Source organism: Nerophis lumbriciformis, linkage group LG23 (genome assembly GCF_033978685.3).
Source record: "Nerophis lumbriciformis linkage group LG23, RoL_Nlum_v2.1, whole genome shotgun sequence".
NCBI lineage: Eukaryota > Metazoa > Chordata > Actinopteri > Syngnathiformes > Syngnathidae > Nerophis > Nerophis lumbriciformis.
In genome coordinates this window covers 11,120,523-11,148,362 of record NC_084570.2, presented here as the reverse complement: position 1 = coordinate 11,148,362, position 27,840 = coordinate 11,120,523, and the positions used below count along the sequence as shown (strand labels likewise).

The 27,840-nt window shown below is 39.0% G+C and overlaps 1 protein-coding gene across 2 annotated transcripts; it reads right to left on the bottom strand.

Moving 5' to 3' along the window:
* Positions 1-339: 339 nt before the first annotated feature.
* Positions 340-27,840, bottom strand: LOC133622394 (radixin). 2 transcript variants are annotated; one of them, XM_061985108.2, is made up of 15 exons: positions 27,454-27,840; positions 20,282-20,373; positions 10,824-10,907; positions 10,620-10,715; positions 10,377-10,499; positions 9,775-9,926; positions 9,624-9,707; positions 9,301-9,447; positions 9,114-9,210; positions 8,833-8,996; positions 7,697-7,827; positions 4,576-4,736; positions 4,409-4,501; positions 4,081-4,317; positions 340-1,935 (listed from the first exon to the last, which is right to left on the bottom strand). In XM_061985108.2, exons 2-15 carry the CDS (start codon positions 20,291-20,293, stop codon positions 1,771-1,773), a joined length of 1,746 nt encoding a protein of 581 aa, XP_061841092.1. In that variant the 5' UTR covers positions 20,294-20,373; positions 27,454-27,840; the 3' UTR covers positions 340-1,770. The 2 variants fall into 2 exon arrangements, with proteins under 2 accessions (XP_061841092.1, XP_061841093.1); XM_061985109.2 differs by lacking the exon at positions 27,454-27,840 and adding an exon at positions 20,492-20,533.

Below are 27,840 nucleotides of genomic sequence, written 5' to 3'. Positions count from 1 at the left end.
TATTTTTATTGTATATTTGTATTTGTTGTTATGGTGAACAGTTCAACATTTAAAATATTTGCAATTAAATGCTAACAATTGTTCAAATCCTGTGTACGCCTCCATACATTGTTGCGTCTCCTAGGCTCCGACGAACCAAGAATCATTCTGATCAGCGCCAAATTATCCTTCCGTTCAAACATTCCAGTTGAAGGTTATTACACTGCCTCACCTATAATCAAAAAGAGTACAATATGGCACTATAAGTATTACATTTCCATACACTTTCCCTTTTCATATTAGGAGCCAGTAGCGCTGTTATTTTTTCCTAAATATCAAAATGAAGGGTTAGGGCATTACTGAAATTTAAAATATTTTATTGGTGATCCAGCAAACCATATCTTACAATCTTCTAACATAAACATATTGACTCTGAAAGGAATAACGGCACACTGTGACAGCTGGTGCCAGAACATCATATCATCATGGTGAGGCCAAAAAACATTTAACTGAAGCCTACTTTCATAAACCAACCTCGATACGATGAAAGTGATGCGTGTTAACCATACGCGGGCTGGTTTAGGCTTTGTGAACAGAACTCAAAAAATGGCCTGGAAGCACATTACCATTTGTACCTACGATTGGCAAACATATTCATAAACAAAGGGCAGGCAAAGTGCTTTAAAAACCCTTTGACTATTAAAAATTCCTAACCTGCACCAGCTGTCCAGTTTTGCGTAACAAATACAACCATGAAAGCTTTGCTCTGTGCAATAAAAAGAAAACACATTATCTTCAAAGTTAATTCATTTTGAACATGCATCCTTATCCAACGCGCAGGGACGGTGTTCAACTTGAATTGAGACTTTAAAGGGATTTCTCACAATTCTTTGTAACAGGTAACATTTGAGCACACACCAGGTCCAAACGCAAACATTCCATACAATGGAGTCGCCTTAAGCCATCTTGGACAACATTATGTCTTCAGTATGTCTTCTTGTTTGTCTAAGGCCACCTCCTTTTTGGGGGGGGGGAGAAAGGACATGCCAGAGGTAGATTTGATGTTTTTCGAGCTCCCCGGCCAGCTGCCACATTTCCACTTGCACACAAAGTGATGCAGACACACAAACGCTCCATAGTGACTGCACACCAAACACTGGGATGCAACGAGCAACACTTTCCAGCTGTGTGTGTAACATACTTTCCCTTTGTCACCTTTGCTACATTCATCCATCGACACCTGACAGGTGACAGGTCAGGTGTCTCTTTTCCCAACAAAAAATATTTCTCAAGTCTAGAAATCCAGTTTGAACGTAAATACTATTCAACTTTTTTTACATCATTGACCTCAGCTATATGAGCTTTAGGAGATGACACTGGTCGCATTTAATAATCAATATAACATTCCTGAAGTAAGCAGACTCCCTAATCGCCAGGTTTACTTGATTTAGCCTCAGCATTTGGGGCAGGCAACTAAAAACAAGCGATAAAATGAAAGAAAAAGCAAAAGAACTTAAAACAAAAAGAGGGCAGGCAATCTTGAAGGAGACGTGCACTCAAGCTCAAGTAAGCGATGTCATTTTTTCTTTTTGCCTACACTGTCTTCCCACACGTAATCTGAGTTCCACATTGAAATTCTTCTGCAGGGCATGAGAAGTACAACTTTGGCAAGCAGGGGATGACGTTGGGTTTGGGTCTGAGGGGACGAAAAGGGCAGCGGCATCAATTGTCCATTAAAAAAAGTGTGCGGCTGTTCAGGAGAAAAGTAGGGGGCGGGGCAAAGAGGTCTATTCACATGGACTCAAACTCATCGATGCGCTGCTTTGTGTTGCCTTGTCGGATCTGACGCAGCGTTTTGTACTTGTCTCGACCTGCTTTGACATTCTCGGCGTGCAGGACATCGTTCTGGGTCTTCTTGGTTTCGTCTCTGGCTTCCGCCAACTCCGAACTCAAAGTCTTTAGAACACAAGAAGAAGCAGAGTTTATTTTGGATGCAAATATGAGCATAATGTTAAACATGCACATCAAGTGAAACATGTTTACGTTGCTGACTGATGTTGACATGAGCAGAGCTCGTCATTAAAGGGGAACAGCACTTTTTGGGGGGAATTTTATCTATCGTTCACAATCCTTATGGAGACAAGAACACATGTTTTGTTTTATTTGCATTCTAATTTGTAATAACCGTCTTGTTCTAGGTGGCTAGCATTGCTGCTAATGGGAATACTACATTCTGCCTCTAAATCACTCTGAAAATGCATCCAAAAACCACCAACAATTCTTAATTTACAATACGTAACCTGTATAATCAAGCTGTGGCAACATTGTTATTATTATTAACACATCGCCTTGCGACGGCATTAGCCGTAAACTAGCTTCTGCGTCAGCACTTGAATCGCTTTCGAGTTTGTAATGCATAACACAATGCGATAGGACACCAATCTATACTGACTGAAAAACATGAACAATCATATTACAGTATCTGTAAAAAAATAGCTCACATTTCATGTTTTGTTTGTACACAGCTAGCTCAACAGTGTATGTAGTTGTAATAACAACCATGATGTGCTGCATGTATCATGATTAATATTATGGTGACTTACTCGTTGGACATTTGTCCGTTTGGTCAAGCTGGCTGGGGACGTTTATTTTCCAGTTGATTTTGGGTAAGCACTCCATTTCTCTTGGCATAGCTTGGCTCCAAGCTCCGTATTTACAACACCAAGTTACGCCAGTCCTGACTCTCTTGGCTTCCGTCTGCTCCAACCTTTCACCCTCTCTTCGTGCTCCCTACGCTTCTATAACCAGCAGTTAATCATCCGTTTGTTCAGCTTAGAAAATATAAGGTTGTGAATCCTCATTTGTCCAAATATAGCCAACTTTGTTGTCAATTATGAAGTCTGCCATGATTTGTTTCGTGAGGTAAATGCGCCTAGGAAAGAAGTAATTTACAGTAAATATTACACGTATTGTTATGAACGTGTCTGTTACTAAATTAATGATATACTTGCATGTGTATAAAACGTTGGAGGGTTTTGAAGTGGTTTTAAAGGGCTTTGAAGGCTACAATGGTGACAACTCCCATTAGCCATATGTTGCATTCTAAAAAATGTTTCAATGTTTAGAATCCTAAAAAAAGGCATATGTTCTTGTCTCTCAAAATGATTGTGAGTGATAGGCTAAATTATAAAAAAAAAAAAAAGTGCAGTTCCCTTTTAAGCGAAACCAAACTAGCCATCGCTTGAACATTTACTTGCATTACAAAACTTGGTCTAAATAAACATTTAACACTTAACATTGTTTCTACCATGTGTGTATTTATATTCAGATTCTTCAGTTTTCATACTATATGGTAATATTTTATCTAACAGCTGCTATGCTAAAATAAAGTTTTAATACATGTGCAAATCTTTCTTCTAATGTGTAAAAAATGTGATTGGTTGAATTGTGTCAGCTGGAACTAATCAATGCGTTACAAAATGTGTTTATCCGAATCCAGAGAAGAGATTTCAGAGGTGGACTGTATTACCCCTGAATGAGTATTATACACACAGGAAATAATTACCAATTACAGCCTTTAAGGGCTGGGGCTGTTTGTAGGGGGAGGAGTGAGCCAGTGTAGCATATGCTGATGCCTCGACCAGACACTGAACTCCTAACTCAACTTGGCAAAATGCGTACGAGGTCTGCTGTGGCAGAATCCAGGTTAGTACTGCAAGGCTTTAATTTTGAAGCTTATTTTGCACTGAACAGGAAGTCAAAGCGTGCACGTTTTAATGCTGTGTAACTAGGCCGTAGCTTAGTTGTAGTTTCCCGATGCTTAACGATAATGACACGTTTGGCATGAGTCTGAAATTCCGACAAAAGCGGTTAACCCACTGAACAGGAAGTCAAAGCGTGCACGTTTTAATGCTGTGTAACTAGGCCGTAGCATAGTTGTAGTTTCCCGATGCTTAACGATAAGACACGTTTGGCATGAGTCTGAAATTCCGACAAAAGCGGTTAACCATATATGTCGACATTGACTTAAGTGGGCAATTTTTAGAAATAATAAGATCACTTTGGAGCGACACCTTTGTAGACTGTATTACAAGTGGATACCTGTAACTGCTTCTTGACCCGCTCGTTCTTCTGTGCTTCAGTGACGCGAGCCTCCTCACTGCGCAGATCCAGCTGGCTGACGCCCTCGTTGGAAAGCTCGGCACTAGCTTCGGCGTGGTTCTCATCCTGCTCGTCATGCTCGCTCTCAGAGTGGCCGCCCAGAGGGGTTGGCATAGGGGTTATGGCGGTCTTCAGCTCCTCTTTGGTCTTCTCCAGATCCTCCTGGGCTGACAGAGCCTGTGAAAGAAGAAAACAAAGAAGTAAGGCCATGTAGTCGGTGTGTGTGTGTGTTTGTGTGTGTGGATTCAGTAAGTAAGGTGGGCTGCACCTTGTGCTGCCATTCTGTGGCTTCATCTTCTTTCTTCTTCTTGGCGTCCTCAAGGAGAGCAATCTTGGCTGTAAACTCGGCAAGCTCTGCAGCCTGAAATTAAAAGAGTCACATGTCTTTGTGTTTCTTTAGTAACAAAGAAAGAAGAGTCTGGAGGAAGCACACACCAGTTGTTCTTGGTTCTTCTGCTGGTCTGCAGCCTGTTTGGCCAACTCGCTTTTAGCCTCCTCAGCTGCTTGTCTTTCCTTCTCCAACTTCTCGGCCTCTTCTCGTGCTTTCTTCCGCTCTTGCTCCAACTCCAAGGCCCGACGAGTCTGCTCCTCAAGCTCTGAGAACACACAAACACACATTTGCAAGAAATAGTTAATGGTTGATTTTCAACATTTTAAATATTTCTACCATTTATTTGTGGTAGAAACCCACCACAAATAAATGCATTGTTACTCAGTTGCTTAACACAGCTGGTCTGCCTGAGAATAAGACAATGTTGCAGGAAGGATGTGTTGCCAACTTAGCAACTTTGCCAATATATTTAGCCAGTAGCGACAAATCCAGCATCCTTTTCAAGTTTCATTTAACACCTTTAGAGACGTTAATCTGAAAGTGCATATCTCTCTTTTCAATGAGGAGTAGGCGTTGCTGTGGGTCCCTTTGCTTTTACTTAAGACTATGCTCACAGTGCAGGAACAATTCTAATGTTTTTTGAACAGTACAATTCCATTTTTTTTCAAATCCATGCGCGGTCGTCTTATGTATGTGGATATAAATCAGATATGTGGCCATTCTGGCTGCAGTTTGAAGTCCACCAATTCATCCATCCATTTTCTACCGCTTGTCCCTCTTAGGGTCGTTGGGGGGCTGGTGCCTATCCCAGCTGCATCCGGGCAGAAGGGGGGGTACACTTTGGACAAGTTGCCACCTCATCGCAGGGCCAACAAAGACAGACAAGCATTCACACTTACGTTCACACACTATAGCCAATTTAGTGTTGCCAATCAGCCTATCCATAGGTGCATGTCTTTGGAGGTGGGAGGAAGCCGGAGTACTCGGAGGGAACCCATGCTGTCATGAGCAGAACATGCAAACTCCACACAAAGACCCCGAAACTTATTGTGAGGCACACGCACTAACCTCACGCACTAACCAATGTTTCACCGTGCTGCCCTGCAGTCTGGAGTCAAAAGTCAAAACTTCGCAAAAATAGACAGGCAAAAAAGTAAACGCAGGATAAAGCAGAAAAGTCTTTGGTGAAAATATATTTTAGAAGTAGGGATGAGTACCCTTCACATTTAAATCAATAATAGTCCCATGTAGCAGTATTCCTCACAGAGAAAGCGTTTCAGAGGTGGGCTGTACAACCTCTGGTACCTGGGAATAGAGGTACTCAACACTACCAATTTTAGATAATTGTGTGTGTTCATGCGTTTTTTAAATGTTAATCGTTTATTAGTAAACTCTAATGTTTTTAAGTAACATTTAAATTGAGCTGATTATGATAACTGTCATCTAGTATCTCTTATATCTTGTTATATAACATTTTTGAGGGTCGTTTGCATGTATTACATAGTAGACTTTGCATGCAGTTACATTTCCAAGACGTTAGATAGCAGTAGTATATGGGCTACTGCGGCTCTGGGCTTAAAATTAATGTGCCAGTCTTGCACTTTGTTTAGCCCTCCAAAGTCTTTGTACTGTAAGCTGTTTTGATTGTCATGTCATTTAGGGACGGCGTGGCGCAGTGGGAAAGTGGCCGTGCGCAACCCGAGGTCCCTGGTTCAATCCCCACCTAGTACCAACCTCGTCATGTCCGTTGTGTCCTGAGCAAGACACTTCACCCTTGCTCCTGATGGGTGCTGGTTAGCGCCTTGCATGGCAGCTCCCTCCATCAGTGTGTGAATGTGTGTGTGAATGGGTAAATGTGGAAGTAGTGTCAAAGCGCTTTGAGTACCTTGAAGGTAGAAAAGCGCTATACAAGTACAACCCATTTATCATTTATCATTTATGTTTATCTTAGTTGTACTTTTGAACACCAAATTTAGGTGTTGAAACTGCCATGCAAAAACACTGTTGCTAAGCAGTAGAAAATATGTGGCACATCCAATATAAATTAACATCTAGCTATCACATTTTAATAAGTGAAGCCTCACTAGACGTTTGAGCGTTTTTCATCAGGCAAGCTTGGTTTGTTGGCATACCAATTGGAAGTCCGCTCAAGTGCTGCTTGAGTGCTTGTTTCCTAGCGCTGTGCCTGAGCCGGTACAGTCTGCAACGTGATGGCTTGTGCAACAAAAGGTTGATTTTTTTTTGTGAATCGGTACCCATCCCTATTTACAAGTGATCAAAATATGGGAGGACTTCCGTCAATGTCTCACCACTCAGCCCAAACACACCTCAGTACAGACACTGCAACAAGTGCACCACTGCCCCACAAACTATCATTGTAAAGTTGTTGTCCTCTTCCTTAATCTCCTACGTGAAATAATAAATGCGGACGCCGGTTGCACAAACTCCTTGCAATTGCCAAAAGTGTGCCAGGACTCACAGCTACATGAAAATGTTAACTTCTGTAAAAATGGCTCCAAGTGGGACGTCATGTTTTGTGCACATGTGCATCATTATGTTCACATTAAACATACATAAAAGTCACATTTATTTTTTAGTAATGTGAACGAATACATAAAATAATCGGATTTAACAAAAAAATCTGAATTGGGCATCATACCCTGCAGTGTGAACGTAGCCTAAAAGCACTCACAGGGCCGCGCCGTTTTGCTTGTGATATAAAAAAAATAACTTTTCAAGTTTTTGCTCACTATGTCTATCACAGCATCCATAAAAATTACATGCACATGCATCATGGTCAACTATGCAAATTAAAAAGTAATATAGCAGCCAACAGCCCACCACCATAAATATAAATTTATTAGAACTATAACACCAAATAATACATTGCGAGAATCGGTTTGAACCGAGAATTGATTCTGAATCAAATCGTCACCCCAAGAATCCCAATCAGATCGACTCAATAGGTGCCCAAAGATTTGCACCCCAATTAGATATGTTTGGTTTCGTAATCTGGTGTTTGAGTCCGTCTGCAAAATGTTCACTTGCAAATGAAACCACGCCTCACCCTATCCAAAAGTATCAGAACTTGCACTCCTGTGGAAAATCTTCCATCAACATTCATGACAAGTACAAATAACAGCATCCCAACTTGTTGACAATTAGCCAACAATTGCATGCTTTCATGCTGTGAATAAAAAATAGACCCCAGGAAAATGTAAGTACCTTTTTGTGCTCTCATTGTCTGCTCTTCAATTTGTCTCAGCCTCTCCATAAGTTCGTCCTTCTCGTGCTCGATCCTCTCTTTCTCCTTCTCTGCAGCCTCTCGCTTCTTTTTCTCGTTCTCCAGTTGGGCCCTGACACAGTTGACACTTTTTACAAAGACACATCCTTGTCTTCTGTGTCCGGAGTTCGCCAGTATCACACGGACTAACTACAGGATATTGACTGTACTAGGTGTCCGACTACAACATTTTCACTTCTGATTCCATACTAATATTAGAACATTGAGTATTGGTTGATACCTATATTAATTTGATACAATAACAACACAAATCATCCATCCATCCATCCATCCATTTTCGACCGCTTAATTCTTTCGGGGTCGCTGGAGCCTATCTCAGCTACAATCGGGCGGAAGTTGAATGATGCACACATTTCTTACTGGATACTTTCTAATAGGGTTGCAAGATTATGGCCAAAATAACGCACGCACGCACACACACTAATGAAAACACAAATGTTCATTATATTAGGTAAATCAGTGTTAAAATTTGATTTCAAATTCATTATTCCTAATAATTTACTTTCTAATAAAAATTTGATTTCTAATTCACTATTCCTAATAATTTACTTTATAATATGTTTCTGCCTTGAATACTTAATGCCTATGCAACTATAATAATTTGATGCTTGCACATAGTGTTTTAGACTGCAATATTGTTCAATTTAGAACACGGATTACGTATGTCTAACCTGTGTGCTTAGTTGTTGTGTAGCTGCTAGCTCCTAGTAGCCTATAACCTACCATTTTATGTTTTTGTAATTAACTTCACTAAAATACGAGACCAATCCTTGTGTGCTTATTGGAGGACCTTTAGATGTTAACTAGATGTCCAGCTTTGCACAAGTTAACACGCTGCAGGACTGCCTGTATCGGAGTGCTTGTATTGGAGAATTTAGATGAAAGCCGATATAATCTGATACTTGTTTTTATTTATATCGATATCAACATCACCTCCAGACCGTACAGCCGTAGACCCTTCCTTCCCTCTATTGATAAAGATATTTTTAACACCAGCTACTTCTCCAGCTACAAATTCAGGCAATCTGTTAAATTCTACATGTGTACATTTAAATACCTCTCCATCTGCTTGTGGTGCTTCTCCTCTCGAGCCTGAGCCTTCATCTGCTGCACCTCAATGGTGTCAGGCTTTCTCCTCCTCATGTACAGCTCATGGTTACCCATACACAACGCCAAGATGCGTTTGTTGATGCGTAGTCGAGGAGCGTAAAACACAAAGTCCTGCAGGATACGCACTTCTTACTTTATGTGATGCTGCTGATAATTCTGCGGTTTGCGCATTGTATCTATTTTTTTAAGATTACTCTAATAATTAAAAAAACTACACAAGACACTCACGGGTGCTTTCTTGTCAATGGGTTTGATAACAAACTTCTTGTCGTTGAAAGAGATGTTTCGAATCTCACTCCAAGGAAAGCCAATCTTTGGAGTCAACCTGCAAACAAAAGGAAGCACAACAGATGTAAGATGTTATGTCGCCTATTAAAACAACTTGATTCAATAAGGATTCTAATGCGTCACTCACTTATCTTCATGCTCATAGATGTTAAGACCGAGTGCATCCACGCCCAGCCACAACTGTGTTCCCTTTTTGTTTTTGATTTCAAAGTAGTTGACTCCGTACATCTCCAAGTCCTGGGCAATTTTTAAATACTCCATAATAGAGTCCTCCCTGGTGATAAGAAATGGTAGCATACATACACGTACACAACAAAATCACACATTCCAACAGGACTGGGTCAACACTCTAAAAACATGTTTTGGTTCACAAACGTGTACGTGTGCTTGTTGTACATGATACAACAAGTCCAAACAAACCACACATGCTCTTTTATCTGGATCACACACCTGAGCATTCCCCTGTGTTCTTCATGCCATGTCTGGATTCTGTCCTCCCACTGCTCCTTGGTTAGTTTGTGCTGCTCCAGGACTCTGCATGTACACAAAAATATTAGCTGATAAAATGCGGACCACATATGTTAAAAAATGTGGTATGTACCTCTGAGGCAGCAGTCGGTCGTGTGTGAGGTATCCAGGCTTGTGAACATCCTTGGCGTAGTCTCCATATTTGGCCTGCACTGCGTATGAGGCAAGTAACACTGCTGTTTCAGGGGGGCAGTAGTTCTCATCATTCAGGATGGCCTCTTTCACCTTGAAGAAAATTAAACTTAGCTTTATATTTCTTTATGCTTCAACAAACTAAAAGCATAATTATGAATAGGAGTGTCAATTTATCACTTTAACTGCGATTAGTCATATTTAGCAAATTATATTTTTAATTGCGTCATCACATTTTTTTTTTGGTTTGAGTCCTACTTCATAAAGCCACTTTCCTTTGTATATATGTAGTTATATATCAGCCACAATAATGTAATGAATTTAAATGAAAATATCTCAAATTGAGAGCGTCTCATTTTTTAGGTGAGATTAAAAAAAGAGATTAAGTCAATTTAAGATCATAATTAATTGCTCATTTTTAATCGCTTGACTGAACTATTGACAGATTTCACTCTGAAATTGGCATTTTGCTTTGTACACTTGAAGGTCAAACTGAAGTCCACCATTCAGGTGAGATCCAATCCTCATTAGATCCAAGCTTACTTGAAGGAAAAAGAGTCTTTGGGTGATCTCCTGGATGAGCTCCTCTGAAACATCCTCAGGAAAGAACTTGGCTCTGAACTTAAACTGGAGTGGGTTCTCTTTCTTCACATCTTGCTGGGTAACCTGGACAACAAAAACATTATCCAGATATGAAGTGCTGAAGAAAATAGACTGATGCAGATATAGCCCAAGAAAGATGGCATTTTTCATTGTAGTATCATAATAAAGCAGAGGGACACTGACCTTTTTATTGAGTTTGAGCCAAGTTATGTAACCCTTGCTGTCCACATATTGGAGGCCAAAGAACCAAACTTCCCGTAAGCCCACTGTCTTTACAACCTGATAAAAGATGTTGAGAGAATGATCGCAATTGTTCATTTACTGAGGCCTACAGGAGGCAGTCTAGAACTATTGTATGTGGGGAAAATACTTCATTTCCATGCTGACCTGATCAAAAAGCTGCTTTCCAGTGGTGTTTGGCTGAATGGCAAACTCCAACTCTGCATCCATGGTGGTCACACGAACATTGATCTAAAACACACATTTCAGAGCTTATATTTGCACTTCTCCATTTTATAAGATTTCAACTGTTAGATTTCATAGACCTTTACAAGCAAATACTAGCTAAAACTTTTTGACTCCAGGACAGACCGATGTGTTTGTGTGTGTATGTCTGTTTGGTGGCAAAACATATACTGTATTGCAGGACAGGACATCATGTACACCAGACAGACAATGTGTTTTTTCCTTAGTTCAGAGACAATATTCCTAAAAGTGTTCTCCGGGGGGGAATGGAATGTCTGTTCTATGCAAGGAATGCTTTGGCATCCTTGAGCTGAGTAAACTAAGGAGACCAGAGAAGAGCAGAGCCCACCTTTAACGGCTTTGCGCTAGTAGGTCAGGGAGGGGAGTAGTCATTGGCTATTCTTGGTTAATGAGCAATGCTGGCAGCACAAACAAGAGCAGCTGAGGGCACGGGGAAGAAAGTGCTGACTTATGACAATTGTGACTTCCTGCCTTAAACACGTGCATGCACACCCACACACTGAACTGTGTGTTTCCTCTGAGGTGGTTAACAAGAATGAAAGCTGATAAAACGGAAATAAGAAGTGAGAAGAAAAAAAAATTGACAGCACTTCCTTTAATGTGCCTGAACAAATAAGTAGTGCTCGTCATGGTTCACCCTTTGTTGTCTGGTGGGACTCGTAAAGCTTAATCCATGTCTGGACAATTACTTAAAGTAACACTTTGAACTGGGTGCTCAGTTCACAGAGAACCCTCAAAGGGCAGAGTGTATCTGCTTCATTTGTTTGATATACATGTCAATAGTTCTGTGACATTAGGATATTTAACATAGTGCGACAAACACGTTTTATCGTACGATATAATTGTCTATTGTTTATATGGTCATTTTAACGCCTGGGCTGTGGCTAATGCTGCTGCTTTACGTCATCTGAAATAACTTTACGGCGCTGATAAATGAATGCGTTCGAAAACCGTCAGGAGCATGGACGTCATGTAACAGACACAAACGTAGATCACTCTGAAAGTTAAACCAAAAAGCCTGAAGAGGAATTGGTGCCAAAAGAGGGAACATGACTTCCTTTGTTTGGTTTTGGTTGGATTTTTTTAAAAAGTCAGACACCAACCGAAGAACGGTAATCTACAAAACATGCCACCACAAGTTGTTACTAGCAACTCGAACACGTCAAGTCTTTTCTATCACGTGTAGACAATGCTTGGATAACAGTACAGAAACAGTGTTAAGAAACAACAAAGTACTAACATGTCCTCAAAACCACTATCCCATTCAACCTAACAAACCCTATTTTGTCAGGAATACAAGCGGTAAAAAATGGATGGATATTTGAGTTTTGTTACATAAAGACGCGATTGTCCTTGTGTCATGTTTTTTACGGGTGTGAATACAATCAAACCACTCAATATTTGGTCCGGACCAGAGTAACAAACACACATATGAACGCAGCCTTACCCAACGACAAGAGAGGAGATATGCGGCTAGGTCTAAGAGAATGGTCCATGTTTCAAATAGGTTTAAGGTTTTGGCGGAGCGTGCAAGGGGGGGGGGGGGTTGGTGGGTGTTTGACAAGGCAGAGTCTTCAGACGGTCAATTTATTTATTTAGAGACGTAATTGTTATATTACAGTATTGTTATTTTTGTTAATATTAGAGTCTGTTCTGCAAAGTTAAAATACACACATTTGACAAAGCAGAGTCTTCAGACGGTCAATTAATTTATTTAGAGACGTAATTGTTATATTACAGTATTGTTATTTTTGTTAATATTAGAGTCTGTTCTGCAAAGTTAAAATACACACATTATATAATATACAATATACAATATACAATACAATTAATTTCAAAATCTACCCACCCAATACCCATTTACAATTACCTGCCAACCTACCAAAATGATTACATTTACAAAGAAGGAACTTTTAATCCACTCTAATTGTCTCAACATCTTATTTAAATTTGATTAAGAAGTTGCATCTTGCAGATTTTTGATAATTATTCAAAATTGAAGACAAAAATATGCGACAAATGTGAAATAGTCAGCCATGTAGGATGTGCTAAATATACTAAGCATAAGGTAGCAATAAATTTTGCTTAAAACGCTTTTTAAATATGTTCAAAGAATGGGATTCTTTTATAGAGCTAACAATCTCATTTCAGATCTCCGGACATTTACAGGCTATACTAAAGCATGTACACATCAGATGACGATTATCCCTCTTATTAAAAGGTTTACTTCTAGTGTTATGACCACGAGAAGGAGTGGTCACTGGAATGAGCTGGCAGAGTCTAGAATTTAATCCATATACCACATTATACATAATACAAGAACTGTGGAATCTGTTACACCCAGTAAGCTTCAGGAGCTTGTACCCAAAAAAGAGAGGATCTGAGGAAGCGTTAAAGTTTGTCCATGATATAACTTTGATATGACTTTCTTCTAAAGAATCTCTAGTTTTTTAAGATAACTAGGGTGTGTGTTACACCAAATGACATTGCAATATTTATATGTGATTCAAATAGAGTCTGATACAGAATTAGAACAGCATCAAGAGGAAGAAAGTGTCTCAATCTTGAGTAGACAGACATATTTAGATAATTTATTCATTAAATATTCAATATGGTTTTTAAATGTTTTAAATCCATCTATGCATATCCCAAGGAATGTAGTGCTCTCAACTCTCTCAATTGCTCTACCATTTATTTCAATCTGTAACTTATCAAAAATATATACGGCTTTTATTTAAACAAAATATAATAACATTTGTTTTTATATTTAAGGATAATTTATTACATTTAAACCAATTACCTATGACTAATTCACTATTGACAATAGTTTGAAGGATTTCAGGATTTTTGTGTGACAAAAATAAATTGGTGTTATCAGAAAAAAATACTTTGTGAGTTGAGTTCACAAAGTCATTTATATAAAAAGAAGTTGTCCATATATGGAGCAAAACAGCCCTAATTGTTTATGTAAGCAATACATTTGATACAAAACACCAGGCAGATAAATCTAAATCTACTGGGAGAATATCTATTTTTTAAATGTAACCCACCACACTTTAGCGTAATAACCTCCATGGCCTGCTGACTTAATCCACAGTGATAGTTTCATGAGGAACTGCCTCGTTGTTTATTATAGAGAACATAATGCTAAATGGAGGTTTCCAAGTGACCAGCCTTGAATTTTCCTTCTATATTTATAAAGACATGTCAGCCACCAGCAATGGTCTGTGAAAGAGCCAACCCTTGCTTGCGCCAGGGCCAAAAGGCCAAAGCACAGTCACCCCGGTGCAGTAAAGAAGGATCCTGTGTGGACCAGACGGTCAGTTAATCCTCTCCTGCCCTGCAGGGAAGGATGGGGAGGTGGGGTGAGGGTGTGGGGGTGGTGGACAACAACATGCCAAGCAATTGACGCAGCTAATCAAATAGTGACAACTGAGCCTGTCCTTACATCACAGTCTAGTGTTGCCACAAACTGACTGGGCAGGTTTCAACTGAGAACTAATTTACTTTTATTTCAAAGTCAATAATAATCGGAAATGTTCTTCTGACATGAAATATCTGTAACTCTGGACGGTTTTCCAACCAGTTGAGGCCAATGACGGCATGTCTTATATGTGGTACTGCTCAAGGTTCCACATTCTGCTTTTTAAGTGTGATTTTGATGGATCTCATACGAGTAAACCCTGCTTCATATGAAGAATTATCCATTAGTTGCATGTGCAGTACTGTTTTCATTTACTCATCCTTGAGTGCTATTGATACTCCACAGTTTAATTGCAGTAGTAAGGATTAATTATTTCTTAGACAGACCTCAACTTAAACGTGCAGCTGTTTTGTTGCTGTAAGCAGTTTAGGGGAGCTTTGCTAAGAGAGGGGACCTGCTAATCTAACCTGCAGGGCTCAAAGCAGCGGTCTGTCTCCCTGATTAACCCCACTGCTGATAAAGACTGGCCATATAGTGACGACTAGAAGATTTTGTGAGAGCGAAAGATAAATCACAGCAAAAAACAGCAATGTTAAAAAAAAAAAAAACAAGGTGGGAAAACAAACGCTGTTAATGAGAGGCAGGATATGCAGTTTCTATTGATTTTACAGGGATAACGAGGAGTAAATAGAAGGGCCTGACAACAGACACCGAGTTGTGCTATAAATGAGGTGATAGGTCAAACATGTGTATAGTAATGAAACTCCCTCCTATAACACATTTAGTAGGGATGAGCGATATGGCCTAAAATCTATATAGCGATATATATTGCACCCTCTTGCGATAATATATATTCGGGCTGGGCGATATGGCCTTTTTTTAATATCTCAATATTTCTATGCCATATCGCGATACACGATATATCTCTCTCGATATTTTGCCTTAGCCTTGAATGAACACTTGATGCATATAATCACAGCAGTATGATGATTCGGTGTCTACATTAAAACATTCTTGTTCATACTGCATTAATATATGCTCATTTTAAACTTTCATGCAGAGAGGGAAATCACAACTAAGTCAATTGACCAACACTGTATTTATTAAACAGTTATTAAGCAGTGGCACAAACATTCATGTAATTTCAAAACAGAACGTGCAAGATTGTCAGAGACATTTTAAAACAAGCTATTAGTGCACTTTTGTGCATGATGTCCTTAAGATGACAAATCAAAACAACACTAAATTAAAGTGCACTTTTTGTACAGAACGCCACTACCATAGTTAAAAACAAATAAAGTGCACTTCTGTGCATGATGTCACACAAGATATTTCAATAACTGTCAAATAAAAATGAGCTGCGTAATAGGAAATCAAATTGTGTACGTCCTTCGCTATGTGGTAGGTTCCGGCGGACGTTAACTCCTTGTCGTGGACTATTTTTTTCATACGGTGTTGATGTGGAAATGGTTGCCTCGGCATTTTGTTGGTGTGGCACTGAACGGAGATGTTGACGTGCGGAGTTTCAAGCACTCTTCATTCTCGAGCGAGTGACTTTTCAAATGATGCTACATATCAGCAGTAATGCTACTTTTTGTAGCAAAGCTTTCGCCCCACACTTGACAAATGACAGATGGATGTTCGACATATTCCCACTTGAAGCCAAACCACCGCCAGACGATGGACCCCATGCTGTTTTTCTTAGGAATGAATTCTTCCTTCATTTGTTACCAGATTCGCACCTTCTTTCTCTCGTTACAGGGGCAGTATTGGTTATACCAATGCTGATACAATACATACAATTTTCAGTATCATTGAATTATTAAATTTTTGATCAGAATTCTAATCAAACAAAAACAATGGAGGTGTAACAATATTTACAAAATATTTAAATAATTTCTTAATATTGGTTCTGATTTAAATTATTTGTTTTTTTCCCCCTTAAAGCCCTCCTCCTCTGTCCAGGGACATAATTTCTGAGTTTGACACAAGAACAAAAACGACAAAAGATTTTTAATAAAAAATAATGCTCTAACCACTGTAGTATCGACCATATACTGATAATTTACATGTTATAGTTACTGTCGATGTTTGTATCGATTCGCCCACCTTTTTTGACATTCAAGAGCTCTTGCTGGCAGGGAAGACACTTGTAAGATAATTACTTTATTTGTGATATGGAATTGATAATTGCTGTCTTGCATTGTGGAGGGACGTTCGCCGCCAGTGAGAATGCTACATTGTTTTGAGGATGCACTTGTCGCTGTCAAATTTGCTAGACTGAGCTAGCATGTGTCATCAACATGCATTATCACATCATAGCGATAGGATTTAAAAGCCCTATCGCTGGCCAAATATGTATCATTTACATCCTATATTGTCTATATCAGGGGTCCCCAACCTTTTTTTAACTACGGACCGGTTTAATGGAGGCATTATTTTCAGGGACCGACTTTCCACTTGTGCCAGATAAACACAGCAAAGATAAGTGCATGAAAAATCCAACTCACTATATATCGTTGAAATAGCGGGAGTCTTGGGCTTGTTTCTTTCCAATGAGATGGAAATCAGCCTTTGGCTACAAACTGTCACATTTATATTTTACATGTTCATTAATGTGCATTGTATCATGTCACAAAGTAATAACAAATAGCCGCTTCCTATGAGGAGTTTTATTGTATATCTATAAACCTCTATAACAGCTTATTGGTGTGTCTAGTGGGACAGGTGAAAGTTAAGTCAGGGAAAATGCAGACATATATAAATTATTTAATGTTTGTGTGCGGTCCGGTAGAAAATGCATCGCAGACCGGTACTGGTCCCCGGACTGGTGGTTAGGGACCCCTGGACTATATTACACAACCTTAATATTTTCCAGTAAAAAAAATATCTCACAAGCACAACACGCCATTTCCATGCGCTCTAATTTTCATATAAATTCTGAATTTCTTCCTTCCCTGGCTGACCACTATTCATCACACCATATTCATGTGCCTTTGACTTTCAGCTCTGGTTCTTTCTATAACATATAGCCTCAAAGACAGGATGTTGACATGTGCTGAACCCCAATGTCTACAGCAACCTCTTCAGCAAACAGGAAGAATACCATAAACTAGGAAGCCAGTGAGGACTCTTCCTGTGGGGTGCTCTCACCATAATCCACTACCCTGTTTGTCACATTACCAAAAGACAGCTTAAGCTGACACAAGTTATTATTTTTAAATTAAAGTGACATTACCTACTGCAGTGAATTTGTCTCAATAATGAATAACGGTGGAAGCCACCATCAATTCAAATCCTGTTCAGCAAATGCTATGCTGCAGTCTCTATACTTTGTGAGAATCTCAAGGACAACTGTGAGTACTACTACGAATCCGACTGTACAGCTCAATGTGAACATTCTTTGCATGTACAAAATAATGTGCAACTTGAATAGATCTAGATAAACACCTAATCTGTATCCTTTTTTGCTTGTGAGAATAAAACCATGTGACAGGTCTAAGACAAGTCATATGAAGACCATACCTAACAGGTTTTGTTAAGTAACATACACATCCCAGGATACTGATGTTCCCTGTACCCTTCAACAAACAATGGCAGCAGTGTTGCAGTTGCACGATGGCCTAACACTTCACTTCACACTCAAGATGTTTACTTGGAAGAGGCCTTTGGTAAGCGAGAGCAGTCTTCTGCATCAGGCTCACACATTAAACTATGGTCAAATTGCTCACAAACTACTACAAGAACAACGTACACTTTATTCTTATACGCAGTCCAGAGGTTATTCAATGGATATTTTGAAGGTGGATTATGACTGCTGAAAATCACTTAAACCTGCTAACTTACTAGTGCAGCATGTTAAAGCCAATGCATACCCTATTATGAGTGGGACAGTTGCTTTTCTATTGTCAATGAGCTAGAGCTGCAACAACTATTTTAATAATCAACTGATCATCGAACCTCCTAACGATTATCGGATTACAAAGCGCACACCTCTTCAGTGGCTCTAATTTAGCCATTGGCTTTTAAATTTAGTTGGAGATATTTTTAGGCATGGACTAACTAACATCAAAGACAATAAAGAGGACTCGTTTAAAATATTTATTTATGAACTGTGCAACTCATTAGGCTGTTACACAAATTAACGATTAAACGCAAAGACAAGTAAGTTGCTGACAAAAACAAAGTAGGTCTATTTTTTTATGAAAAGAAAAGAAAGTCAAAAGAGCAGCGATAAAAACAAACAAAACACCACCAAAGCCATCTAACTTCCTCAAAAGGAAAAGTTTATATTATGATGATGTGTTTATAGAAACCTGCACACGGGTATTAAGACAAGGTTTAGTTGACAAAAATCTTAGTTTAAGCTATTTTTAACACAACTCCGTCTGTTAGCTTGCTAGTATACAAGTTAACTTTCTTACAGAGGAGAGTAGGAGACCTCATTCTCCAAATGTCCAACATGAGTTTAAATGCTCCTGCAACAAAGACTACTGCCATAAGACATAAGTTCTGCTTTCTCTTTAAACCCCCTCAGCCCCAGTAAAAACCCAGAACATTCCAATATACGTTAAAAACCCTGAGCATTCCAATGTTTTTTTGGCCAATACTTATAAAGGTCATACCTAAAGTAAATGTATGGGTGTCTTTGAACCATTTGGAGTGGAGGCATGGCTTTCGGCTCTTGTTTTTGTTTTTCTCCTCAGTAGTCTAACTGTAAGTAGTACTGAGACAGGAATACGAGTTTAAATACACTGATTGTTTTTTCTGACCCAATTTTTTTTAGAAACATGTGTCTTACAATTAATTTGGTGGGATGGACTGGAAAACAATGGTTGTCCTACCTTGGGTCCTAATCCCATTTAAATTTTGACAATATACAAGTTTCTGTAAAGTTAGGATCAGACATTCTTAAAGTGTGCCCTTGGTCACTATCTTGTCTTGAAAGACAATTTTGTAATAAAGTTTTTGTAAAATAAAGACAAAAAATCAAAAGGTGCAACATTGATGCACAATCCACACACAGTCCCATGTTTCCATTTGAGCCACTACACAGCAGTTCATTGATTTTATAACAAAAGCCTACGCATAGCCGTTTTCACAAAATTCACAAGTCATTGCGATTCAACATCTACAAGCTGCTATTTTTTTCCAGTCCTTTGAATCATGCGCTTTACACATTGTTGCGGCTATTCTTTGTTTTTTCCAGTGCAACAAAGCACGCCCGTCCCTGAATAGCGTCAGCAAACACACACACACACACACACACACACACACACGCACAGACACCTATTTCCTTGCACGTCTATTTCCCCTCTTTTCCCACTGTAAAATAATGTATTGTGCTTAAATGTAGACACAACTTACCTGTCATGCTGTGTTCTCCCTGCAACATTACTTATGGGTTGGTAAAACACATTTTGTTCGACCGCACATTGACGAAATGCGGCGTACCCCAAAGATTGACCAGACCATCCAAAAAGAAAAAAACTTGCTGCATGGAATGAAAATCCACCATCACTACCAGGCCCTGACAGGGCCCAATATCTATACACAATAGAATTTGTCCAAAAATAGGTGGGTGTGGCTTAAAAACAGGTGTGCTCCATCCATTAATTGGCCTCAGCTAAGTACATTGGAAGAGGGGCTAGTACTTTTTCCTGACGTAAGGGGGGGGTGATCAACTGGACTGCCTACAGTAGCTGTTGTATCCTGGAAGGGTCAAATACTGTATATGCAAACAGGCTTTGTAATAATGTATAACACACTTAAAATGCAAACAGCAGGTGGCGTAAAACCCTGTTTTTTTTCCTCAAAAAAACTGACAGTAGGCCGCCGGAAGGCTCAAGAGACGCAGCGACAAAGTAAAAAAAATTTTTGGAGGTTCACATAGAAATGCTATTCGCAAGCTCACTGACGCACACATCCCTCTTACCGGTTTCGGCATTTTTGCTTCCTATCCTCCAAAAACCAAACAGCAACAAAAATCTTTGTCACAGGTCAGCTACAACCCCTCGATCACAGGACCTGAGAAGGGAGGAAAAAAAAAAACATTAAAGAAAGTATCCACAAAAGCTATAACAATTTACCAGTACATGACATTGGATTTGCACTCATATTCAGAACGGCATAGCAACTATTTTACCAAGTCCGTAAACATATTAGTTCCAAAATGTTGGACTTTTCCCACAAAAAGATTAAAGGTGAGGTTATGAACAACAAAATGATGTCGCAATGTTGCCATGGCGTCTACAAAACAAGCATCTGGCATGGACCATGCAAACTGTTGTGATGTCATCCTGTTTTTGTATAGGTATTGCTGTGATGTATTGTAGTCCACATACGGTTGCCAAACGTCTCATGAAAAACAGAATTTTCCCTCATGTTGAAACAAAAATGTGTTCTGTATTGAGCTGTCAAGGGACGCACTTTGACCCATTTTTGTATTACCGTGCCGTGAGAATAAAAATAATGTCCGTAAAATATCAAATGATTCCATCGAATGACAACAACTTTGTAACAATTTTCCACAGGCTAAGATAAGCTAATCGTTGTCGAGTGCCTGATCACTCACCTGTCAAACTCTTTGCAGATCGATTCTGCCATCTCGAAATTAGCTTTATCTCGATGGTCAGTCACTCTGCCTCAGGTTAGTGGCAGCTAGCTAGCTAGCTAGAGTTAACTGTGAGTTTGTATTTGTACCTTGTTTTATTGTTGTACCTTGTTTTTACTGTTGTACTTCGTTTTTACTGTTGCACCTTGTTTTTTACTGTTGCACCTCGTTTTACTGTTGAACCTTGTTTTTTAATGACTACTGCTGCAAACCAAATTGCCCCTCGGGGACAATAAAGATTTTCTAAGTCTAAGTTTCTGGCAATCGGGACTCCAAATGTGACTTTTACCCGCAATAGCATTTTCAGTAAAAGAAAGGAAATATTTGAGACAGTTCGAAAATTGTGTTTGTCCAACGGCGAAGCTGCATGTGCCTATCATGTCTGAGCAGTACGTGCTAGCTTCGCTACCCTACTCTCTTGTCTTGTCCTCGAAACACTTGTTTATCTAAACAGTTAAACAGTGTGTCCAGCTTCATTATAGTGACACTACACTTTATGATAATAACACTACAAAACTCTCCAACAGTTAGCTGGGATACAGTAGCTCACCAAAGGGACAAATAATATTTGCTTCAACTCTTAGTATTTTAATAAGTGTTAAATCAGAAATGATGATTCTATTTACTGACAAATTACCACAAAATAGCATAGGAACTGTGATCACACTGCTGAAGTGAACATACTTTGTTGAAAAAAAAAAAAGAACAAATGAAATGTTGCCAGATGAGGTGGCGACTTGTCCAGGGTGTACCCCGCCTTCCGCCTATGTGCAGCTGAGATAGGCTCCAGCGAACCCCCGCGACCCCGAAAGGGACAATCGGTAGAAAATGGATGGATGGATCTCAGCTCTTCTTTCTTTTTTTCTACACTTTGAACCCTGCGGTTTATAAGACAAAGCAGCTAATTTTTGGATTTTTCTTCGCTGACAGCAATAATAAAAACAATAGTTAAAAAAAAGAACCAATGAAATGTTGCCAGTCATATAAATTAAACACAAACATCTCAGCTCTTCTCTCTTTTTGTTAAACTACCATAAAATACGGACTATTATCCGCTACTTTTTTTCTACACTTTGAACCTCGCGGCTTATACAACGAAACAGCTAATTTGTGGATTTTTTTTTCGCAGACAGCCATAATAAAAATAAAAAATAAAAAACATCGCAAAAACACAGATGGTGTTTTATTGTTTGTGCCACGGCGCCATCTTTTGGACGAATTCACTCACTGCAGATGCTGTAGTGTCCTTCCTTTTAGTGCTTTCAACAACCGGAAGTAGAGTGCCGTGCCGTCTTCTAATTGTCCATAGCGTTCCTACTTGTATAGATTCCTCATTCATTCCTCCAAGCAACGTTTTAAAGCTTCACAATACAACAAAAACAGTTAATACTTACTAAACCGTCCCATGTGTGATGCCTGCAGGAGTGTTTTCATGCATATTTGTACGTGCCATATTAATGTAATGACGCTAGCGTTGCTAGGATTAGCTAATATGCTAACATGTTTACAAATGTCTTCGTTACTATTAACTTACAATGGCATTCTTTTTGCACTGTGTTAACACACTTTTTGTGTCTTTTTACGCATTGAAATCAGAAAGGACGCGCTATTGCAGGAGTCCGCGCATCCTCGGATTTTTATTTTTTTTACCGACCCTGCCTACTTCGGTTTGCTTGTTTCTTTTTTTAATCGGTTATCGCTTTTTATCGATTATCGTTTTGTGTTGTTTTGTTTATATTTGCCATCCCTGTTTATTGTGTTTTTATTGGTCGCCTTCAAAGTAATGAATTTTCCGGTACACTTTCTTAAATTTTGATTCGCCGAAAGTTTCATCAATCACAAATACTGCGTCAGTTTGCACTCGGACAACTTTACAAAAAGGGGCTGTCAAAAAAAAGACTTCATGGTAAACACTAAGGTGAGCGTAAAGTCAACCTTTTTAAACTTAATCCTGTGCCAGGTGTCTAGTAAATGAGTTGTTTTAGTCTTTGTGAGTCCATGGAAACGTCTCTTTTATCTCCTACTGGAGCGACATCATTCGAGGATGGAGACAGGCTAGCTGTTAGTTTCAAGCTAACCAGCACCTGACCAGACTCCTCCACTACAAAAACATACTTTCCAGGTAAACAAACAGGGCAAGTATGCGCCTTTTGAAGTGTTAATGTGTGAGGAGTGTTCAAAATGAATCTCTTGGAGAAGTGGCTGACAAGTTACCAATTGTCGTTTGCATCGCTGACATCGTCATTGTTTACTGAAGCAGAGATGCTGACTGTGCAGTATGATAAACGTGCATGCGTCGCCAGGCTCTACTTTTTATCGATAGACTTATCAGATAAATTTTTTTTTTTTTAAATTATCTATAGCAGGGGTGTCAAAAGTGGGGCCCAGTGGCCATTTGCTGCCCGCAGCTAATGTTTTAAAGGCCCACGCCACATTCTAAAAATACTATTAAAATAAACAAAAACATAACATAAGTGAAATAAAAAAGCTTACAGGTGAAATGTAATTCAGAAAAAGTTGCAATGTTGACTAAAAAAAAAAAGCTGTTTTTTTCTTTAAAACGGTCATTGCTCAAAACATAATATTGAATCAAAATCAATGTTTTTATGAATTATTAACCTATCCAAGGCTCCGATTACTTCACATCAAACATTCCACTTTGAAAAATATTTTTTGTGGAAGATTTTGCATAATTTGTTTGCCATAAAATTTGAAGAAAAAAAAAACAGTTTTCTTTGACAAAAAGGGCAGAAAACAAACAAACAAAAAAAACAACAACAAAAAAATTAGAATTGATGGATAAATCTGAAGTTGATGTAGACTAGAGATTTAAGCATTAAATAAATAATGTATGTATGCCATGGCACACAATTATCATAATTTCATGACCAAAGCAAAAAACTTTTTACACTTTTATACTGAAATAAATACACCTACAGCTTATTAAATAAAAATATAGAAAAAACTACCGGCAGCGGTAAAGTTTAGATCCATGAAGGAAAAAAGAAAGTGAATGAATGTTTATAACTGAATAAATTTACATATGCATAAAAATGTGTTTTTTTTTGTATTATTTTTTTAAATGAATTAAGTAACGTTGTGTGTGTGCACGGTATTTTGAAATGTCTACATATTGCTCATTTTGCCATATGTCTGTTTGTCTGATCTATCTATCTATCTATCTATATATATATATATATATATATATATATATATATTAATTTAACATTAGACAATAGAAGTAAGGGAAAGAACAACTAGGCCACTCTAAGAGTGCTCTGGAGCACTCGTAGATTTTGTTCTTACCTACGAACAAATCCCAGCTAAGAAAACATTGGTGAATACATAAATCTCCTTAAAAACTTCATAAGTGGGCCCAAGAACAACATTTGTTCTTAAGAACAGTTGCTGAATGGGGCCCAATGTCCCCACAAAGAAGGATAGCAAAAACTATTCTTGATTGCTAAAACAAAGCAGGTGCGGGGAATAGCGCTCAGGGAAGAAATTAAACTGCTACAGGAAAATACCAACAAAACAGGAAAAGCCACCAAAACACAAGAACTAAAACAATACACACAGGAAAACACAAAACACCTCTAGATAAGTTGCGGTGTGATGTGACAAGCATACTTGCCAACCCTCCCGATTTCCCCGGGAGACTCCCGAATTTCAGTGCCCCTCCCGAAAATCTCCCGGAGCAACCATTCTCCCGAATTATTCCCGATTTCCACCCGGACAACAATATTGGGGGCGTGCCTTAAAGGCACTGCCTTTAGCATCCCCTCTCACCTGAAAAGGAGACTATTATATGTCTCCGTTATCCATAGGTTTATCGATAACCCATAAAGTAGGCAGGCACGGTGCTATTTCTCAGCGTGTGTTTATTCCAGCCGGCACGTTAATACACTGACACACAACATCCGGATTCCCATCATGCATTGCTTCAAAACTACGGCAAGTAGTAATGTCGAAAAACATAACAGAGACGAAGCAGAAGATTGAAGAAGAGACATGGCGACGATGAGTAAGAAGAAGAAGTACTGTACGCTTGCAAGTTCCAAAATGATTGGAAAAAATAATTTCAGTTCATTCAGGACAGCTCGAAGGGGAATGCTGCCTGCAAATTTTGTAGATCAGACTTCTCCATTGAACACGGTGGCCGAACGGATATACTCATTTATGAATGGATTATATATATATATATATATATATATATATATATATATATATATATATATATATATATATATATATATATATATATATATATATATATATATATATATATATATATATATGTATGTATTAGGGATGTCCGATAATATCGTACTGCCGATATTATCGGCCGATAAATGCTTTAAAATGTAATATCGGAAATTATCAATATCGGTTTCAAAATTATCGGTATCGGTTTCAAAAAGTAAAATGTATGACTTTTTAAAACGCCGCTGTGTACACAGACGTAGGAAGAAGTACAGAGCGCCAATAAACCTTGAAGGCACTGTCTTTGCGTGCCAGCCCAGTCACTTAATATTAATGGCTTTTTGACACACTCACAAGTGAATGCAAGGCATACTTGCTCAACAGCCATACAGGTCACACTTAGGGTGGCCGTATAAACAACATTAACACTGTTACAAATATGTGCCACACTGTGATCCCACACCAAACAAGAATGACAAACCCATCCGGGAGAACATCCGCACAGTAACAGAACATAAACACAACAGAACAAATACCCAGAACCCCTTGCAACACTAACTCTTCCGGGACGCTACAATATACACCCCCGCTACCCCCCACCCCAACCCCGCCCCCCCAACCTTCTAATGCTCTCTCAGGTAGAGCATGTCCCAAATTCCAAGCTGCTGTTTTGAGGCATGTTAAAAAAAATAATGTACTTTGTAACTTAAATAATACATACGGCAGTGCCATGTTGGCACTTTTTTCCATAACTTGAGTTGAAGTTGTTCTCTTATTTTGGAAAACCTTGTTACATTGTTTAATGCATCCAGCGGGGCATCACAACAAAATTAGGCATAATAATGTGTTAATTCCGCAACTGTATATATCGGTATCGGTAATTAAGAGTTGGACAATATCAGAATATCTGCAAAAAAGCCATTATCGGACATCTCTAATAAATACAGACACACACACACACACACATATACATATATATATATATATATATATATATAAAATACTTGAAAATATATACACCACCCCCCCCATCTCCCGAATTGGGAGGTCTCAAGGTTGGCACAGGTTGTGAAAGTACTTTAAAACAAAAGATCTATAGTGATGCATGCTTAGTTATGGTTTGAATTCATATCAAACACTTGCGAGAACAACTTTTTACTGTCAATACCGGCTGCGGAGTTGAATTTTTAACGTTTTCTGCTGGTGGTGTCCCTCCGCCTTTTGTCAATGAAAAAACATGTGCTTTGGCTCTAAAAAGGTTGAAAAACACTGCTCTACAGTACATTATATCAACTGCAAAACTTCTGAGATTCGTAGTTTACGCGGAATATGTACACATAGGAGGGGGAACATTGGTCCAGTTGATTATCGTTGGTCTAATGCAGTGGTTCTCAAATGGGGGTACGCATTTATATCTTTTTTTCCAAATAGTTCAAGAAAGACCACTACAAATGAGCAATATTTTGCACTGCTATACAATTTAATAAATCAGAAACTGATGACATAGTGCTGTATTTTACTTCTTTATCTCTTTTTTTCAACCAAAAATGCTTTGCTCTGATTAGGGGGTACTTGAATTAAAAAAATGTTCACAGGGGGTACAAGGTTAAGAACCACTGCTCTAATGTGCTGACAAGAGGAGTCGCCGTGAAGCACACTTAGTTGCACGTAGCCTTAAATGACACCGTCTGGATGGAGGGCATGTAGAAGATACTGACAATGTTTCTGTAGCTGCTGGCTTTTTAACCCATGAGACATGCCCACTTGTAGCTCGTCAGCAATTAGTTCGTTCCCTACCAGGGTCCTGTTACACAGTAATGTAGACACGATTTACCCGAACAGTAGACGACACTCCATTACGCTTGCTTAAGGCAACATAACACACAAGACGGACGGAGGAACTGTATTTATTAAGTATATCCACATGGAAACTTCAGTATTAACTTACTGTACGGTTATTCGTTTAAAACGTACATTCCCTCGTTCACGACCGAAAGGCTACCATTTTACTTGCTAGCGGGTGTAGTCTAAATAACGGGACGAGCCTAATGGTAGCCGCGCATGCACGTGAAGTTTAAAAAAAAAAACATGTCGTCATTTAAGAAAACGGAAAAAGGAGGACATATATCGACAAACTGAGCAGATTCGGTATAAAATAAGCCATTGTTAGCACCCACTTTACCGCTCATGGCCAAACAAGCACCGCTAACGTCTTGGAAGACATCGAACACGCGGAAATCCGCTATTGCATCAAACTTGAGGAGCTCATCGTTAAAGGAGAGGCAACTCACCAAGGTGGGGGGAAAAGTATGTCTTTCGACTGAGAGGAAAGCCTGGCGTCTTTTAGCGTGGCGTATTACACTTGGGGGTAGAAATAAATGACAATTCGTGGCGAGTCCTTCTCCGTATCTCTTCGTGCGTTTACAGAAGCAAATTCCCACACGGACATAGAAAAACGCGTTGATGTCTACACAACCGTAAGGCGATTTGAGCGTCTAGCCCACCGGAAAACACTATCACGGCTTCCGGTAGGAGTGTTGAAAAAAATAAAAGCCTAAACCAAACCATCTTTGTGTCACACTAACAATTGCGGCTATGGCTCTAAAACAACATTCGGGAATAAAGATTCAGTTTTAGTGATTTAAAATTGTAACATGTAACAGTAAAACGTTTTTAAA

Bases quoted from the DNA above. Each gene is read 5' to 3' on its own strand.
- LOC133622394 (XM_061985108.2), bottom strand. The intron at 7,828-8,832 runs GTATTTAAATGT...CAACTGTGTCAG, and splicing joins CACCACAAGCAGATGGAGAG to GGCCCAACTGGAGAACGAGA. The intron at 4,318-4,408 runs GTGCAGCCCACC...CTTCTTTCACAG, and splicing joins CCACAGAATGGCAGCACAAG to GCTCTGTCAGCCCAGGAGGA.